Source organism: Labeo rohita, chromosome 7 (genome assembly GCF_022985175.1).
Source record: "Labeo rohita strain BAU-BD-2019 chromosome 7, IGBB_LRoh.1.0, whole genome shotgun sequence".
Classification (NCBI taxonomy): Eukaryota; Metazoa; Chordata; class Actinopteri; order Cypriniformes; family Cyprinidae; genus Labeo; species Labeo rohita.
In genome coordinates, this window is record NC_066875.1 from 6775486 (window position 1) to 6792380 (window position 16895).

The 16895-nt window shown below is 35.1% G+C and overlaps 2 protein-coding genes across 3 annotated transcripts; both read right to left on the minus strand.

Moving 5' to 3' along the window:
* Positions 1-1214: 1214 nt before the first annotated feature.
* gcshb (glycine cleavage system protein H (aminomethyl carrier), b) lies at positions 1215-6442 on the minus strand. The gene is made up of 5 exons (XM_051113817.1): positions 6231-6442; positions 3275-3354; positions 1804-1867; positions 1593-1724; positions 1215-1516 (listed from the first exon to the last, which is right to left on the minus strand). The coding sequence occupies exons 1-5, from the start codon at positions 6379-6381 to the stop codon at positions 1419-1421; spliced, it is 525 nt and encodes a 174-aa protein (XP_050969774.1). The 5' UTR covers positions 6382-6442; the 3' UTR covers positions 1215-1418.
* A 1023-nt stretch (positions 6443-7465) lies between these two features.
* Positions 7466-16109, minus strand: kars1 (lysyl-tRNA synthetase 1). 2 transcript variants are annotated; one of them, XM_051115589.1, is made up of 15 exons: positions 15966-16079; positions 14850-14980; positions 14553-14697; positions 14292-14457; positions 12488-12581; positions 12208-12394; positions 11424-11549; positions 11220-11339; positions 10975-11137; positions 9718-9891; positions 9504-9589; positions 8693-8778; positions 8460-8586; positions 8076-8219; positions 7466-7918 (listed from the first exon to the last, which is right to left on the minus strand). In XM_051115589.1, exons 2-15 carry the CDS (start codon positions 14966-14968, stop codon positions 7844-7846), a joined length of 1812 nt encoding a protein of 603 aa, XP_050971546.1. In that variant the 5' UTR covers positions 14969-14980; positions 15966-16079; the 3' UTR covers positions 7466-7843. The 2 variants fall into 2 exon arrangements, with proteins under 2 accessions (XP_050971546.1, XP_050971547.1); XM_051115590.1 differs by lacking the exon at positions 14850-14980 and having other exon boundaries at positions 15966-16109.
* Positions 16110-16895: the final 786 nt, after the last annotated feature.

The window sequence follows — 16895 nt, forward strand, 5'->3', positions numbered from 1 at the left end:
ATTTGCTGGTTGCATTCCATAACATAGACTTTCTCAGAATACTAACATTCACATTTCTGAGAATACTAACTACTAATCTACGACTTTTAAAAAAAGTATACAAATGAGTACCACTATAATCTGTATATAGTTACCAAAATAAGTAACATTATAAACATCTAAATAAATGTCATTTTGGCCAAAGAGTTACTATTTCCTAACAAATGCAAAGGTAGGTATCAAAGGAATCTGCCGTGAATTCCTTTACACGGGTTTCAGATTTTCTTCAGGCAGAAAATGATACTATGATCACCCCTTCATTAATCATTGATCTCTACATAGAAAATCATCAGGCTTTTAATCTAAGGCCAAAAGTCAAGGTGTGCCGGGCTGGGAGGTGCCCTTCTTTCTTTACACCATTCTCAGCATCAAGAGAGAGAAACTAGCTCTCAAAACAAACAGAACAGTACAAAAACAAATAAATGCCTCACATGATTCTGTGCAACTTGCTTGCAAACGGGAAAAAAAAAAAAAAACGGAAACGAACATTAGTGCATTTCTTGATAATGCACCAATTAATACTTTTATTCAGCAAGGACATATTCGATTGATTAAAAAAAGACATAAAAAAATACTTATATTACAAAGATTTATATTTCAAATAAACGCTTTAAAGAATCCAGAAATAATTACCATAATAAAAACAATAAATATATGTATCAGTGGTAAGAAATATTCTTGAGCAGCACATCAGCATATTAGAATTATTTCAGAAAGACTGGAGTAAAAGCTACTGAAAATTCCATCACAGAAATAAATTGTAACATTTTTAAATTGTAATATTACACAACATTACTGTTTTTATTGTATTTTTGATCAAATAAATGCAGCCTTGGTGAGCATAAGAGACTTCCTTCAAAAACAAAGAATCTTACTGAGCTCAAATTTTGGAGATATGTTTGTTAATGTATGATGAAAGCATTTGCTGTAAACGGTGTCTGAAAGGGTAAAACTGAAACACCAAAATGGTGCAGTAGAACACAAAAGCAAACTGGCTCACAACATTTTACATTTTCGATTTTATTGCATGTCATGTTATGTCAACGTCACACACGTTATATTAACAAATATGCTATATAAGACAATCAGCAGAACCAGCCCTCTCTTTGTCTGAGTCCATGTAAAGCACCTCAAACTGTATCCAAAAGCCCTTGAAATATTTGGCTTTTGACGGCATGAGACATGAGTTTGTTAAACTAGCATATTACAAAAGATTATTTTGGTGGAACAGAAAATTACAAAATCAAAATAAATAGATTTCAAAGAATTGTATTAGTGCTAATTCTACCACCAGCATTCTAAAATAGCCATTGTGAATCCTTAAATGATCCTGAATGATCAATAAAAACAAATAACCAAGGTCTGATTCATAAACACCTTTATGAATCAAGTGATTTGATGAATTTTTCATAAGCAGCTTCATCCATGAGTTCATCAAGCTCTGCAGGTTTCTCTATGGTCATCTTAATTAACCATCCTTGAGGAGGGAAAAGGGAATGTTTTAGCGGTATATTCCACATCCATGTACAGTATTGTGATATTTCAACACTCACCGTCTTCATAGCAGGCTTTATTTACTAGTCCCGGGTTATCTGTCAGATTTGTGTTGATTTCGGTCACCTCTCCAGTTAGTGGAGAATACAACTCACTTGCAGCTTTGACACTTTCTAAAGCACCAAACTCCTCTGAAAAAGAAATATACTTCATGTTGTTTGTGCTATAACAGGCAAAAGGCATGAGATGGCGATTTCTAATTCTTCTCACCCATTTGTTCAAGCTTTGTTCCCACTTCTGGAAGCCCACAATATACCACATCACCTAATGCTTCCTATAGTGATAGAACAGAGAAAATGTCAAACATCTAAGCTTGAAAACTGCATAAAAAGAAAATAATGCAATAACATTAGAGTAAACTTTGAAGTCAACATCAAATTAAAATGGATCCCTCCCCTCCTGTTGGATCCTTGTTTCAAACCCTCCCCTCCTTCTCTTGAATATTTCACTTCATTTAGAAACATCTCATATTATTGAAGTAAAATGGGTTGTGAATTTAATTTCGAGTTGACTATAAATAGAAGATTGTTTCTGCTAAGAGACAGAATAAATAAAAACAGAGTGTCTATTTACACTAAGTGCAAATAGCACGTCTTGTTAGCAGAGGCTATTTACCCTAACTCCACCCACAGTTGTCAACTGTCAGCTCCAGTAGCGCAGAGGGTAAAGCGCCTACCAAAGTCTTTTTGACACGATCGACCCGGGTTCAAACCCGCCTTTTGCCGAAATGTATTTCTTTTCAAACTTTCTTCAAACTTCCTTTTCACATCTCATATCACATCGGAAAAGCATTTCTTTTTAATAAAAATGAAGGAAACAATTGAAAAGTTGAAAATGAAGTATTGGGTAAAGTTGGGGTAGATGTAGAAAGGGCTTTTTTTGTCCCAGTAAGGTGGTATCCATTTAATAATTTGAATTAAAATTGTAATTATAAAACAGATAGTGCCGGTCCTTGATTCTGATTGGTTGAGCCACATTCTAAGCTGTTCTAAATTACTCTACAAACATACATGTTTGTTTATTTTGTTTTATTTTGTGAAACCTTACTACGTATATGGAATAACCGCTTTATAAAAGCAATAATAACATATTGCATGTAAATAAAGCAAAAAGCCCCAAGAAGCCGTGGTTTAAACCCCCTTAGTTGTTATAAATTGACTGTAAACCACGGCTTCTTGGGGCTTACTGCTTTATTTACATGCAATACGTTATTATTGCATACTGTTTTATAATGTAGAGGTGCAGATAATTGCCACTATTTGCAATAAGTAGTATAAATAGCAAAAAAGCCCGCTATTTTAACAGTGTAAATAGAATCTATAGATATTTGCGCTTAGAGTAAATAGCATATTGCTAAAAAATACTGCTATTTGCACTTAGTGTGAACAGCATCTATTGCTAAGAAAATATGCTATTTTCACAGTGTATATAGCATCTAATTGCTATTTGCACTTAGTGTGAATAGGCTCTATTGCTATTTACACTTAGTTCAAATAGCTGCTGCCAAATGAAAAAGGTAATTAACTCTTCCAAACGTACATTTCGCAATTCAGACTTTTTTGCTCAGAATTCTGTATTTTTTCCATCACAGAATAAGTAGTAAGAAGTATAAAAACAAGGATAAAATGTCTGAAACTGACAATATCTTTAAACACTCGTTTCTTTATAGAGAGGAGCACACCTGAGCAAAGTTGCTGATGCCAACCGTTCCCACACTTCCTTCCACTCGCACCCATTCGTGTTTGTCTGTAAACTTCAGAGCTGGAAAAGCACAAGAGAATGTGAATAATAATAAGATAAGGATAACAGAACCATTCCTTTAAGTAATACATAAATGCACTGTCAATTCCTGTCTCACATGGTGAGAAATGTAACTGTAATCTGTTAGTTACCGAGTAAAAAAAGTGTAATTAAATGAGTTACTTATGAAAATGTTAACATTTACAAAGGAGGTTACATCTTAATATTTTTACACACACAGATTTGATTGATTTCTCTCCCAAATTGCACTGACTGCTTTAAAATACGAGACAGCAATGTTTCAGGAGTTTAGGACACAGAACAGGACACATGCATACTTCATAACTGTTTTATTTCCATTTCCTCCTATTATATATGCTTTACTTTTAAGATGAACTGTTTTGTTTCCAAATCATTGTTGGATGACAATGTTTCCTGTCACAGCTATGCAAAGATTTAATTTCAAAAACTATTAAAAGCTATTAAGCTATATAAAATCTTATGATTTTAAATCTGCAATTAACCTCAGAACAATCTCAAAGAAAAAAGAGGTGCTAAAGTCTGATTTTGTGGTGGCTGTGCTTTAAATTCATTTTTTAGATAATTTTACTTCAAGTGATGAAAGATGTTTAAAGTCTGACAGTAATCAGTGTTGAGTACTACTGTAAGTTTAACCATGCCTGCTTTAAATGTTTAAAAATAATTAGCAGTTAAAACATGCAATAGAAATTTAGAAAAGTAATCAAAAAGTAGTCAAATGTAATCAGTTACATTAATAAAGTAACTGAAATAATTACACTACTTAATATATTTTAACCCTTTAACTGTCACTCCCATTTTGAACACAGACATAAAAATGCACTATCCAGACTCAAATGTTTATAATTCATTATAATTTGAATGTCTTTCAAAGGATGAATTTTGAGATTTTAAGTTTTGAACTGATATATAATTTTTAACGATTTCTAAAACGTGATAGGGAAAAAGGCAACGAAGAAAGTCTTTTGTGACAAAGGTCAGAACTCATGTTATGATATAGATTTTTTTAAGTTGCACTCTTGACATATATTAATCTAATTTCCTACATAATTTGTAACACAGAAATATGGTACAGTATCTAATTAGGTGTCTTAGACCTTTCCAACAATGTATAGTTTGTCATGATTAGGTTAGGATTTATTTGTAATATAGTGAAGTAAACTTAGGCGCCGCACAGAGGGGATGGTGACAGTTAAAGGGTTAAATAGGGTAATTTGTAATCTGTAACCTATTACATCTCCAAAGTAATCTTCCCAACACTAGTTTTAATATATATTTTTTCAATTAGTTCCTGAGGCAACATTTAAACTTTTAATTTTATTTTTTTAAATATTTGTTTCATTTCAATTTCACTTCAGTTACCTACTAGTTTTAGTTGTTTTAGGAATAACAGTGTTCCCATGTTATGAACATTTACATTTTTTATTTTTACTTGTTTATTTAACATTATTATTATTAAATGTGAAATACACATGAAATGCTGAATAATGTACTGGCTTTCCACAATTACAAAGAATATGGCTTTCAAACGTCCAAACATTCCACTATTTTGGTTTGGAAGAACCATTCCTTTAAACGTGGCAGTTTTCTTTCAAGGACATTTTCTTTTCGCATAAATATTAACTTTTCAGCTGATAATAGTTTGACCATTCGAACCCCTATAAGGTTAATGGTGCATGAATTATTTCCAAGTTGGTCTTTCCATTTCACAGCAATAGTTTTCTGAATTATTCTTCTAATTCCAAAATGATCTTTTAGATCACTGTAGTAAACATGGTGCACTCACTAAGGGCGGAACCAACTATACAAGTTCAGGTTAAGGCATGCTGAATGGCATACAGTGTTTTCTATACCAGACAATTGGAAAATTACAACCAGCTTTCAAACAGGTTTCTCAAATGCCATTTTGCCTAAATGATCAAAGAAGTGAATCAAATGATTAAAATACATAAGGATGCCTCCATTTCCCAAGACATGATTCAGAAAGAAAATCATGGACTGTTCATAATTTTATATAAATTCCATATTAACACTATAGATCTTAGGAGAACAGTTTGACAGTGGCAAACCAATGAACACCATCAACTGAGTACTCCCAGAGGGGCAATGCCTCAACTCCGATTCTAGCATCAGCCCATGCAGAAACAATACAGGTTTAAACCAGATTGTGAGCAGTGCTGAATGCTGAAGCATGGCTGGGCTTTATGCAAGACACTCCTGTTGTTATTTTAGATCTCGAGGCATCTGAGGGAACATACTGACGGTGACGCATCAGTTTAATTTCATATATCGATATTGAATTTAATGAGATATTGTGTATAGTAAGGGGCCTTTGGTTAACTTAAGAGACACGAGATGCAGCACAGTCTTAACTTTAATAACCTTCGTTTTAAGATCTCAAAAAAATTAAAGCCACATGATAACACTGATCCGAGAAAATTAGTCAAGCGTGGCGACTTTAATACAATGCAAGCGTCAGCAAGAACTACACTGACCAGTTTAACAACATTGTGCACTTTTAACACTTCACATGAATAAAGATATATAATAGTTCCAAAAATAAAGAGGCATTTTAAACGGAAGATTCGAAATCGAAAAATCGAATCCGCCAAGTAACTTTCTATAACTGGAATGTACAAAACGCCTGCGGACCTTCATGACGTAACAAACGAACCAAAGTTACAATGTAACAAACGTTAAATTCCAACACCAGTTAAGTTGATAAGCAAACAATAGCTTTTAGAAGGTCAAAGCTTTTACAATGGCTAGTATGCAAGCAGGAGTGGCTGCAGTTCTTGCGGCAAAGCTAAATGTGAGATGTAAAACGAAGGAGACGCGGAGTTCAGTTAAGTTTTTACCTCCCGAAAGCTGCGAGCTCGTGTAAAGCGTCCTTAAAACGTTTGGTCTGAGCGAATTTTGGCACGTCCAAATATGTGCAGGTCTTGTGAGCAGGGGTAATGCTGCCGAAAAGTTTGCCGAAACGCATCGGAACGCCGCACACATCGCCATCTTCACCGACTCTAGGCTTTAGACTCATGAAATAACAGCCTGATGCACTTGACCGCGCGCGAGAGACGCGAGAAGCGCGCTCCCGCTGAACCACAGAACCCATGGTGCTGATAAGTTTTAATGAGAATAAAGATACCGATAACAAGAACATTGGCACAGACTAAACGACCTATTATACAAAGTCCAAACAAGATGAAAGCAAAATGATGCGTTTATCAGGATGAGTAGAAATCTCTTGGTTTTGAGAGCTACGGAAATAGTTTCTTCACAGTGGTCCCAAACCTATACGGATTTTAAGCCATAATAATAATAGGACTACAAACCACATATGAATGTAGCTCGAATCGTATTTAATGTGATTTTCATTCCGTTCCCACTTGCTAAATATGATCCGATTCAAAGCGGATTTGACACGCCGGTTTCAACAAAGTTTAAGAATGCTACTTCTTTCTCAGAACTGAATTAATCACATTAACCATGTCGTAACAACGTTTGACAAACAGAGGTATCACAATAATTCAGTGTAATGTTTTATATAAAAGTTTTATAGTTTCCTTAAGATCTATCAAACCTAATAAATCTTTCAATCCACTCCAAGTCCTTATTTTTCTCGGAAGAGTGGGCATGGCCATTTGTACATTTCATGGGTTTGGCTTCCAGTCTCATCCGAGTCCTATTTTTAGCAGTACAAAAAAATTGCAAATTGGTGTGTCTTGCCATGTTATTTTACTTTATGTTATTGTCTTAATTATGAACACACTGGTTTGTAGTGCAAAGAGCTTTACCGTTTATTGCCTGTTGTTATTCTCGTTATTTCCTTATAGCGCTAATGAATCTGAAGTCTTTCCCATAGCCTTACTTCCACGTTGAAAATAATAACAGGTTAAACTTGATATATTTTGCCTAACACAAACACACAGACCTACTTGTCGGGGCCAAAAATGTTGGCAACTACCATTAATTTACTTTATCATTTACAAGACCACTCTAAAGCAGAATATTGATTTGTCAGTATTTTTCTTTTCATTTGAAACAAAAGGAGAGAAAATAGAGAAGATCAGATGTGGAAACAGAACTCACAACCTGGTTTGTCTAAGTCATCATTTAATGTGATTCAACTGAACAGCCATTGTAAGCCTATTAAAAAATACAGTTGGACAGAAGATCATAAAACATCCAAACATGGCTTAATCACCCCAGGTTAAATATGCAGGAAATCGACAATGCTTAACAGAGAAAAGACTGAGAAAAGGCTTCCTATTCCCCATAAAAGTATGAACCGTACATTAAAAGATCTGCTGAAATCTTTCCCTTCATTATGGACAGTGCATAGGTCTTAAACATTCAGACTATAACCCTCAACAGTGACTATAACTTGGACAGGTCAGACAGAATCAAGAAATCCAGAGATGGACGAAATCCGCAGGTAGGTTTATTCACTCTCATGAAGTCAGTCACATCATTACACTGATGTGCCCTCTGCAGGTGGAGCTGGTTTGTTTTCTTCAGGTTTCATGGCCGGGAAGAGCAGCACCTCCTAAAGTAAAGAATATCGATTCAAGTCAGCAGCAGTTTTAATTTCAAACTATTTACAGAATGAGGTTTGAGCAGTTTGAGGTCACAATGTCTGCAGTTTGCAGAAGTAGTGGACAAAATGTTTTTAGTCCTAAAACAGGGGCTATGGTGGGTCGTACCTTGATGTTGTTGGAGTCTGTGAGGAACATGGTAAGGCGATCGATGCCCATGCCCCATCCTGCTGTGGGTGGAAGGCCGTACTCTAAGGCAGTGCAGAAGGTCTCATCAATAAACATCGCCTCATCGTCACCTTCAGCCTTGGCCTGTGGACATAGAACATTCATTCAACTAGATGATTTTTTTTTTTTTTTTGGTAAAGAAAAAGCAAAGCATGTCAAGAAAAACTCTTTTACAGTATATTTTAAAAGAGCAAACAAATTGGTTAAGACTATAAACCTTGAAATTTCTTGGGGAAAAAATTGAAAACTAAAAGTCCCCTGAAGTTCAACGTTAGTTTAAGATTAGCATAAAAAAGTGAGTTATTCAATAGTCATTATCTTCACCTCAGCCTGCTGCTCAAACAGTTCTCGTTGTCTGACAGGATCGTTCAACTCGGTGTATGCGTTGCAGATCTCCTTCTTCATCACAAAGAGTTCAAAGCGCTCAGTTAGACCTTTCTGTGATCTGTGCCTGAGGTGGAGACATCAGTGTATATATATCAGTTGAACATTTTAGATCATTTGTGATTGAACTATACACTACAGTGAAAAATCATAAATGGAAGTCAGGCACATACCATTTTGCTAGAGGACTCATGATCTGTGGATGATCACAGATGAATGTTGGGCTGATGCACTTCACCTCCAAATAGTCTCCCACCAGCTGTCAACAGTAATGTGCCAAAATCAGTTTAGAATGTGTGTGCGATGATGAACAATGAATATGAAAAGCATAAAAAAAAAGGGGTGCATTTTCTTGAGTTCATACCGAGTCAAAAACAAGCACTACATACAACTTCACTGGTCTGTAAATGTGCTTTGTGTGACCAAGTAAGTATCTCACAAAATCACATAACACATAATCATGATGATTATTTTTTTACATTATCGATGCACATCCCTAGTAATAATTAATAGTAATATGTATAACACGTAGCTAGTGTTGTGTTGTAATGCTTATAAATAAATACATCCAAACAAGTCAAAAATTTAAGACAAGTTGGAGGTTTTCCTAACTATAAGAGATTATTTACAATAAAGAACAGGAGTTTTCAGGAATTGAGTCAATCTGTGGAATGTATGGTGAATGTTTAGTCTGACGGAGTTTCTTTTACAGACTTTTGGCTGCTTTATTTTTTACTAACCACCAGATCGCACTATTTTCGACACACTCAAAGCTTTGAATCTTTTCCCGAAACGGTCATTGGAAAATGTCAGTGCTTCACGAGGCTTTAAGTGCCCATCACTACTGTCAACTGTTGAATGAATAAGTGTCACCTCCTGCTTGTTTACTTTGAACTGGAAGACGCTCCCACTTTTAACGCAAGGCCTCATGGGGCTTGGGAAACTTGTGGATTATAGTGGCAGTTTTCACCCAGTACTTCATACCTTATCCAGAAGACGAGCAGTCGTCCTGGGAGGAGGGCATTCAACTTCTTTCTGAACACAAAGGTCATCTAAGAACTTGCGTGTTTCTGAAGGGAAAAAAATTCAAGCAAACAGTGTAAAGCCCCACCACCTTTGTTAAGTTATGTAACTTTCACATAAATAAAATGGTTCAACGGATCTACTCTATACTCAGTTTATGGACTGTAACCCTTACCATCGCTGTCGTAGGTGTCAGGAGCTGGAAACTTCACTCCCAGTTCCTTCTCCAGGTCTTGAGTCATGCTGATCCGTTTGAAGGGAGGAGTGAAGTCTACTTCATAGGCCTGTCCCTCTGGTCCATCAGGATGATACGTCACTTTATAACCTCCAGTAACGTGCTTCACCATTCCTGTGAGAGCGACAGAGAAATGTCACTTGGTGTTTTCAAACAAGATGTGAAGTAAATACACAGATTTAAAATTAAATCAGATTAAAGAATAATAATATTAATAATAATAACAAAATCATGATGGTGCAATTACTGTTCATGTCAAAATATTAAAGTTGAAAGATTAGTCCAACCAAAAATGAATATTCTGCTATTAGAGGCCTCATGTCATTTCTATGAAATCTTAATCAGATCAGAACAAGCAAGAGAGACATTTTAGTTAAACCTGCTGAGAGATTTTTCTCTCTTAGCTAAAAAACTGGAGCTTCAAAAAGTTCACAAAGTGATTGCAAAAGAAATCCATATGGAAATCCATCTGAATGGGTTATTTATGATGTCTTTGTTAACTTTTTGGAGCTTGAACATTTTGTTTGTGTGGCCTTTTCAGTGTATGGGAAAAACAATAAGAGAGAATATATAAAAGGGAGTGTTCTGAATGTCAGAAGTACAGGTTCTCACAACATGACTGTGACTACCCTATCTTACCGCATCAATGTGTCAAAACATGCAAAGCATTCACAAACCACACATTTGTATTTGTGCCAAATGGCAAAGATGCGTGGGCTCAAGTTTGAGACTTTATTTTAATTTTAAACAAATTTGTTTTGGTTTGGAGTTTGTTGTTTATAATGTATGCCCCTATAATTATTTTGTTCTGTTCTGAATAACAGTAAATTCAAAGAATTTGTGGAGGAGTGAAGAAAACCATAATACATTTTTATAATGTCTATAAATGTTTTGTTTTTGTAGTTTACACTATTTTTGGGATGTAATAAAAAAAAAAATGTTACCCATATACCAATGCAACTTTATTTTCTGTAAAGTACTGCAAATGATGACAATTTTCATTTTTGGGTCACTTTAAGAAGCACTAGAAACGAGAAGTATGAAACTAAACAATTAATGTTTTACTTCTATTAACAATTATGGTTTCCTAACAAGCTTATGTGTATTGCTTTTTTTTTGTTATTTTTGCGATGTTTCATTCTCAGTGAAAGGATGCAGTCATTTCAGAGCATGAAATGAGCAGAACAAAGTACAAACCTGAGAGAAGCTTCTCTGTGATTTCCATCAGATCATGATAGTCGGCGTAAGCCATGTAGAACTCGCATGTGGTGAACTCTGGGTTATGGGTGAGATCGATTCCTTCATTACGGAACTGACGCCCAATCTCATACACACGGTCGATTCCTCCGACTACCAGCATCTGAAACGTTGATGAAGGTTAGATAATCTGCACTATAACCCAGGAATTCAATACTGAACTACTACAGCAGTGACACATTTACCTTATGGTAAAGCTCAGGAGCAATTCTCATGTAGAGGTCCATATTGAGCTCATTGTGGTGGGTAATAAATGGTTTTGCTACAGCACCACCAGGAATCAGGTTCATCATTGGTGTTTCGACCTATAAAAACATTCACAGATGGAAACCATTAAAACTTGAAGGAATTGAAGAACCTCTGTCAGCAGACAAATTAACATCTCTTACCTCAAGAAACCCAAGCTGGTCTAGAAAGTTGCGGAGATAAGTTATAATCTTGGCACGGGTCACAAACTTCTGTCTCACGTAGTCATTAAGAATCAGGTCCAGATAACGCTGTCGGAACCTGGTTTCCTGCAGGAACAATGGCAAAAAGAATATCACGTAGATCAGTACATGCAACATTATGAAGAACTGTGACTACGTTGCATAACACATCAGATAAATGGACACTGAGACACTTAATACTTTTAAGTTTTACTTGATAAACAGACATTACATGAGTGTATTTAATTCTCCATAATGCTCACATCACCTTTACCTTTGGGTAACAACAACAACTTAAGTAAGTTTTCAGCAAACTACTCGTTTACTCTTGCTTGAGTCATTAATTTTCAGCACTTTTACTTGTACTCAAGTAAACTATTCTTTAAGTAGCAATACTTTAATCTGGGCAGGGCTTTTTTAATACAAAAAGTTCTATTTTCTAACAAAAAGGCCTTTTCACACCAAAATGTGCAATGAATAAGCCTTGGACTGAAGTACAAGTAAATTCTGTACAGTAGAACGCAGGAGAAGAAGGTTCAACACTCTTCAGCAATAAAAAAAAACAAAACTAGTTACTTGAAAAAAGTAATCTGCTTTACTTGTAATACGTTCCCCTACACAGCTGGCTACTGAAACTAAAATGTAAAAAAAAAAAAAAAAAAAAAAAAAAATACTCTAAGAGGATGCTGTGGAGGAAAAACAAAACTGAAAGTAAGTTGTTACTATTATTTCTAAGTGCCTTTACCTTGTCTTTCAGACCAAAGTGAAGGTGGGGAAGCATATGAAGACATGGAGACAACAGGGTCATCTCGATCGGAATGATGCTCAACTCGCCCTTCTTTGTCTTGCCAGGGTTCCCCCGGACCCCAATAATGTCCCCACGTCTTAATTTGTTGTTGATGTGCACAAAGTCTTCTTCTGATTTGTAGTTCCTAAGATTAGCAGAAAAACCGGTTATGTTACTGTGACAAAACAAAACAAAATACAATACAATAAAAAAAAAAAAAGCAGAGTGCAAATCAGACCTGGAGTTGGCCATGACTTGCAGCTTGACTCCCTCTCCTCGCAGGTCATAGAACAGCAGCTTGGCACCTGAAGCCCTCTTGGCATGGATACGACCTTTCAATCAAACAAAACAAGAAGGTACAAAGTAAGAAGAGGATGTTTCATGTCAAACAGCAGAAATGTCTCTTTTTGTTATTTATCACATTTCTAAGTGGATGAAAATCATAAAATCATTGAGCAAACCTGGTTGAAGATACTGATTAACTTTTAATATCCATTTTTAAATCCCAAGATCTATTTTTTTTTTTTTTTTTTCATCTTTTGCGATGAACTAAGATGATATAGCTTTTAATGAGTTTTAAGGGAGTTTGTAAATGAGATATTGATTTAATACAACAGTTAAATAGACAAGAAGTTAATATTACTTACATTGTCTGACTATAACACTATTGCCTTATTTCACTCTATTGCGACATCAAAAATAGTTTGAAACAAGTCGCAACTGAGCCACTGCGCATCTCCATTCAAACAGAGCCGTTTCATTTATTAATGAACGTGCACTTTAAAGTAATCTAGTGAGTCAATGATTCAATTTCCTATTCATAAAGACAGTCACTTGCTTTATTCCTGAACGAATCAGCCGTTCAAATGAATCAAATGAACGAATGATTTAGTAATTAATTCAGTGACTTGCCACCACCTACTGGCAGTTATAGTTTCATTTAAGTATCTTTTTAGTTATTTAAATCATTTAATATTTCTGTACTCAAAATGTTATATTTAAAACATTAATCTCAACATGAATTTGACTGCACTCATGCCACCTCTGAGCCTCATTAAACATTAAAATACACCTACAAGCCACTTTTGTGTTCTTCTGTGCCACCTCTATAGTACAAATTAATTTTGCTAATACTGATTTCATTTGATTAGCAACTTATTCTTTGCTACTTATAATGTTGTTTTAATTAGAATTTTTTTAAAAGCCTATAAAATATATATACTTTTTTTTTAAATTTAACATAAAAGATGACATACTTTTAATAAAGGTGGAAAAAAGCAATTACAATGGTAAAAACAAAATTCCCTGGTAAATCACTTTAAAGAGTCAAATATCACCTCCTAATGGGAAGGCTTTTTAATTATTGATTAGAAGGTGCTTCTGAAATTTTGACTATACTCCTAAATTTAAGTTAGGAGGACAAGTGCTCCTAAAAAGAAAAGTAAGAACCCTGGTCTATGCTGTTTTCTGTTGATGCACAAACAAAACTCAACTAAACGTTATTTGTAATGCATGTAGCATTCAATAAGCTTTTTGCTTTACTTGTTACTAGAAGTCTCAGCTTTGTCAATTTTATAACAAATTTCAATAAATGTCATTTTAACGCTCTTTAATGCGTCACAACAGATCGCCATAGCTGCAACACATAGCGCACGTAAACCAACCATCACTTCCTCTTCATTACCATGTCTTATGTTATCGCTCAGTGTTTTAACCACGGAAAAGCGAAAGACAATCACGTGTCAAATGCCACGTAAAATCATTGTCGTCATCATCATAAACTCATAAACTCATTAGCTCGCTAGAATTTAATGCATACTTGAATAAATAAATGTTTTGAAAACAAGTTATTACAGACACTGTTTAAATGTTCATTAAACATTAACGGATCAGAGTTAATTATCAAATTAAAAAGGTGAAAAATGCATGCTAAGTTCAGTTACCCAAATTTAAACAAACTTAATTTCTTTCATTTCGGATTTGTGTTTTGCTCAATTAATTTCAGTGCATCACTACTTAAAATACAAGCAGAAAACATTTACCTGATAAACTGAGGACAACATCTGTCAAGTGGTCTCCTGGCTGAAGGTTGTTATATCGGTCGATGAACTCCGTAAGCGACAAGTCCACATTGAATTTGTGAGGGTATGGGTCTTCGGCTGTTCCCTTCAAGGCTTGAATGGCTTGTGAACGTATCTTGAAGTATTGCTGCATTGAAAACAGAAAGATTAGAAGAATCTGTTACAATTCATTCTGAATTTATGTGCCACAAATGTGATTTCTATAATGAAAACACAACGTACATTTGGGTCCAAGGTTTCTTCATCAGCCCCATAAACATTTTCCTGTGACTTGTCACTGGGCTTGTCATTCTGCTCCTGTTGTTCTTTGACCTTGGCTTCCTTCTCAGCTGCTTTCTTCTCAGCTTTCATGCGCCTTTTCTGCTCACTAAGTACATGCAAGAAATAAGATCAGTTGCCATGCGTCAAAAGAATACAGGCATTAGTGTTGCACATCTAGCTGTGGAAGTCTATAACATGCACAATTTTTCAGTGACAAAAGGTTGGTCGCCTTTCACATTAAATGGAAACACCACCAACCTTTTGCCACTTCTCCAGCGACTTCCTTCAACAAGTAAAGGCAGCTTTTGTAAGCTGGGAAGAGCAAACGTCTGCCGCCTGCACGCTTGCAGCCTGCATATTCTGACCAGAGTCAACATGATGCAAACGTCCTATTTGATGAATCAAGAAAAACCAGGGTCAGATGTATTACACCCGTGCAAAACGTACAATACGAATAGTATTGTACAGTGATATGGTACTTTAGAATGAGCATTGACCATCATAAATATATTTTGGTATCATCGTTGTTGTTTTTTGCTCAAATAATGGGGACAGACATGTCAATTATGCTTCTTATTATAGAATAACAACAAAAATGCTGTTATGAAACACCTTTGCGTCCTGACAGCTAGCGTAAAATGACAAACACAGCTGACCAGAAGTCGTTCTTTTGAGTCTTAACGATTCAATGAATCATTTTAATCGGTTCACAATCAAAAACAGCCCTATCGCTGAATATGGAAAAGCATAAGCATGCTATTATTTGTGTGACAGGCCTATAAAGATGTGTTAAATATTAAAAGAGTAGTATAATAGCATTGTATTCTGAATTCACCTTCGTCAGAAGGAAAACGATAGTGAAAGTATTTGGAGTGAACTCCTTAGAGAAAATAAGTAACTATACAGCTTAAAATACGTTACATATTAGGAGAAAAGCAGAAAAAGCTACAATAAGATGAGGCTATAATCGCTGAATCTTATTTTTAACGGTTTTTTTGAGTCACGGAAATGAGTCGGACTTCTCATAAGCGAATACGCCATTAGACCGCAACTGAATTGTGGGGAATGAAGTTGTCATTTGGACAATTAAGTACAACTGGCTGTTCCATTTGAATATTTACATAGATAAAATAAACGGAATTGTTCTCAAGGGTGCTAGCCGAAAAAATGATCGTCACTAACACTATACAAGATGAAACGAAACCAAAATACGCCGTGCGTCAGCCTTGTTCGTGCAGATCCAGCCACGTTGCCCGGCATGCATTTTTTCCTCATCAATCGACGCTAAAAATTGATGCGAAAAGCCACATAATGCACAAATGCAAAACAAATACAGAATCAGTTTAAGCGCTGTGATGCAATAAATGTACGTACTTTTTGCTGAGTTTCTCTTCATCCACTACAGCTCCGTCTGCCATCTTCTCCGCTAAACACACTCACACACACAACAGTCGCGGGACTGTGAAAGCTAGATATACAACACAGCAGCAATAAATATTCAACCACATTTCAATGTAAAAGTACCGTTGCTTGGTGTTGCATCATTTCCGGTTTTCTCGTAATTAAACTTTTAGTTTATTTTTAACAAATATTCAGCCACATTTCAGTGTAAAATTACCGTTGTTTGGTGTTGCATCAGTTTATGTTTTCTCGTAATTACATTTTTAGTTTTATTTTTAACAAATATTCAACCACATTTTAGTGTAAAAGTACCACTGCCTGGTGTTGCATCAGTTCCTGTTTTCTCATAATTCAACTTTTAAGTTATTTTTGACAAATATTCGCATATTAAAATGTTTACTTAATGTTTGTTTAATGTTTAAAACGAATAACACGTAACACATTATAGCTGGTTAAATTGTGAAACTGTAAAATACAAAAAATATATTAAAAAAATAACAAATTTAAAAAAACATAATAATAATAATAATAAATAAATAAATAAATGAAATAAAAAAAAGTGTAAGATCACTTTAAATTAAATGTATTAATAAATAGGAACTAAAATAAAATGTGTGTGTATGTACTTGTTCTTGCTACAGTGGATAGTAAAACCTGAAATTTTTGACATTGTGGGGACCGGCCTGCGGTCCCCACAATGTTAAAAAATTATTAAAAATAGTAAATGGTGTTTATCTGAAAGTGTAACGATGCAAACATGTTTTCTGTGAGGGCTAGGTTTAGGGTTAGGGGATAGACAATATCGTTTGGTCAGTATAAAATCTATAGAAGTCTATGGAAAGTCCCCACAATTCACAAAAACAAACGTGTGTGTGTGTGTGTATGCACCTGGTATTTATCACG

What these genes read in the sequence shown, in the direction of transcription:
- gcshb (XM_051113817.1), bottom strand. Translation starts at nt 6,381, where the DNA reads ATGGCGATGTGTGCGGCGTTCCGATGCGTTTCGGCAAACTTTTCGGCA. An exon ending in GCATCAGCAACTTTGCTCAG is followed by an intron (nt 1,868 to 3,274) that starts GTGTGCTCCTCT and finishes CTATCACTATAG; the next exon opens with GAAGCATTAGGTGATGTGGT. An exon ending in TAAAGCCTGCTATGAAGACG is followed by an intron (nt 1,517 to 1,592) that starts GTGAGTGTTGAA and finishes TCCCTCCTCAAG; the next exon opens with GATGGTTAATTAAGATGACC.
- kars1 (XM_051115589.1), bottom strand. Translation starts at nt 14,968, where the DNA reads ATGTTGACTCTGGTCAGAATATGCAGGCTGCAAGCGTGCAGGCGGCAG. An exon ending in TGTTGTCCTCAGTTTATCAG is followed by an intron (nt 12,582 to 14,291) that starts GTAAATGTTTTC and finishes TTTGATTGAAAG; the next exon opens with GTCGTATCCATGCCAAGAGG. An exon ending in ATGAGTCCTCTAGCAAAATG is followed by an intron (nt 8,587 to 8,692) that starts GTATGTGCCTGA and finishes TCTCCACCTCAG; the next exon opens with GCACAGATCACAGAAAGGTC.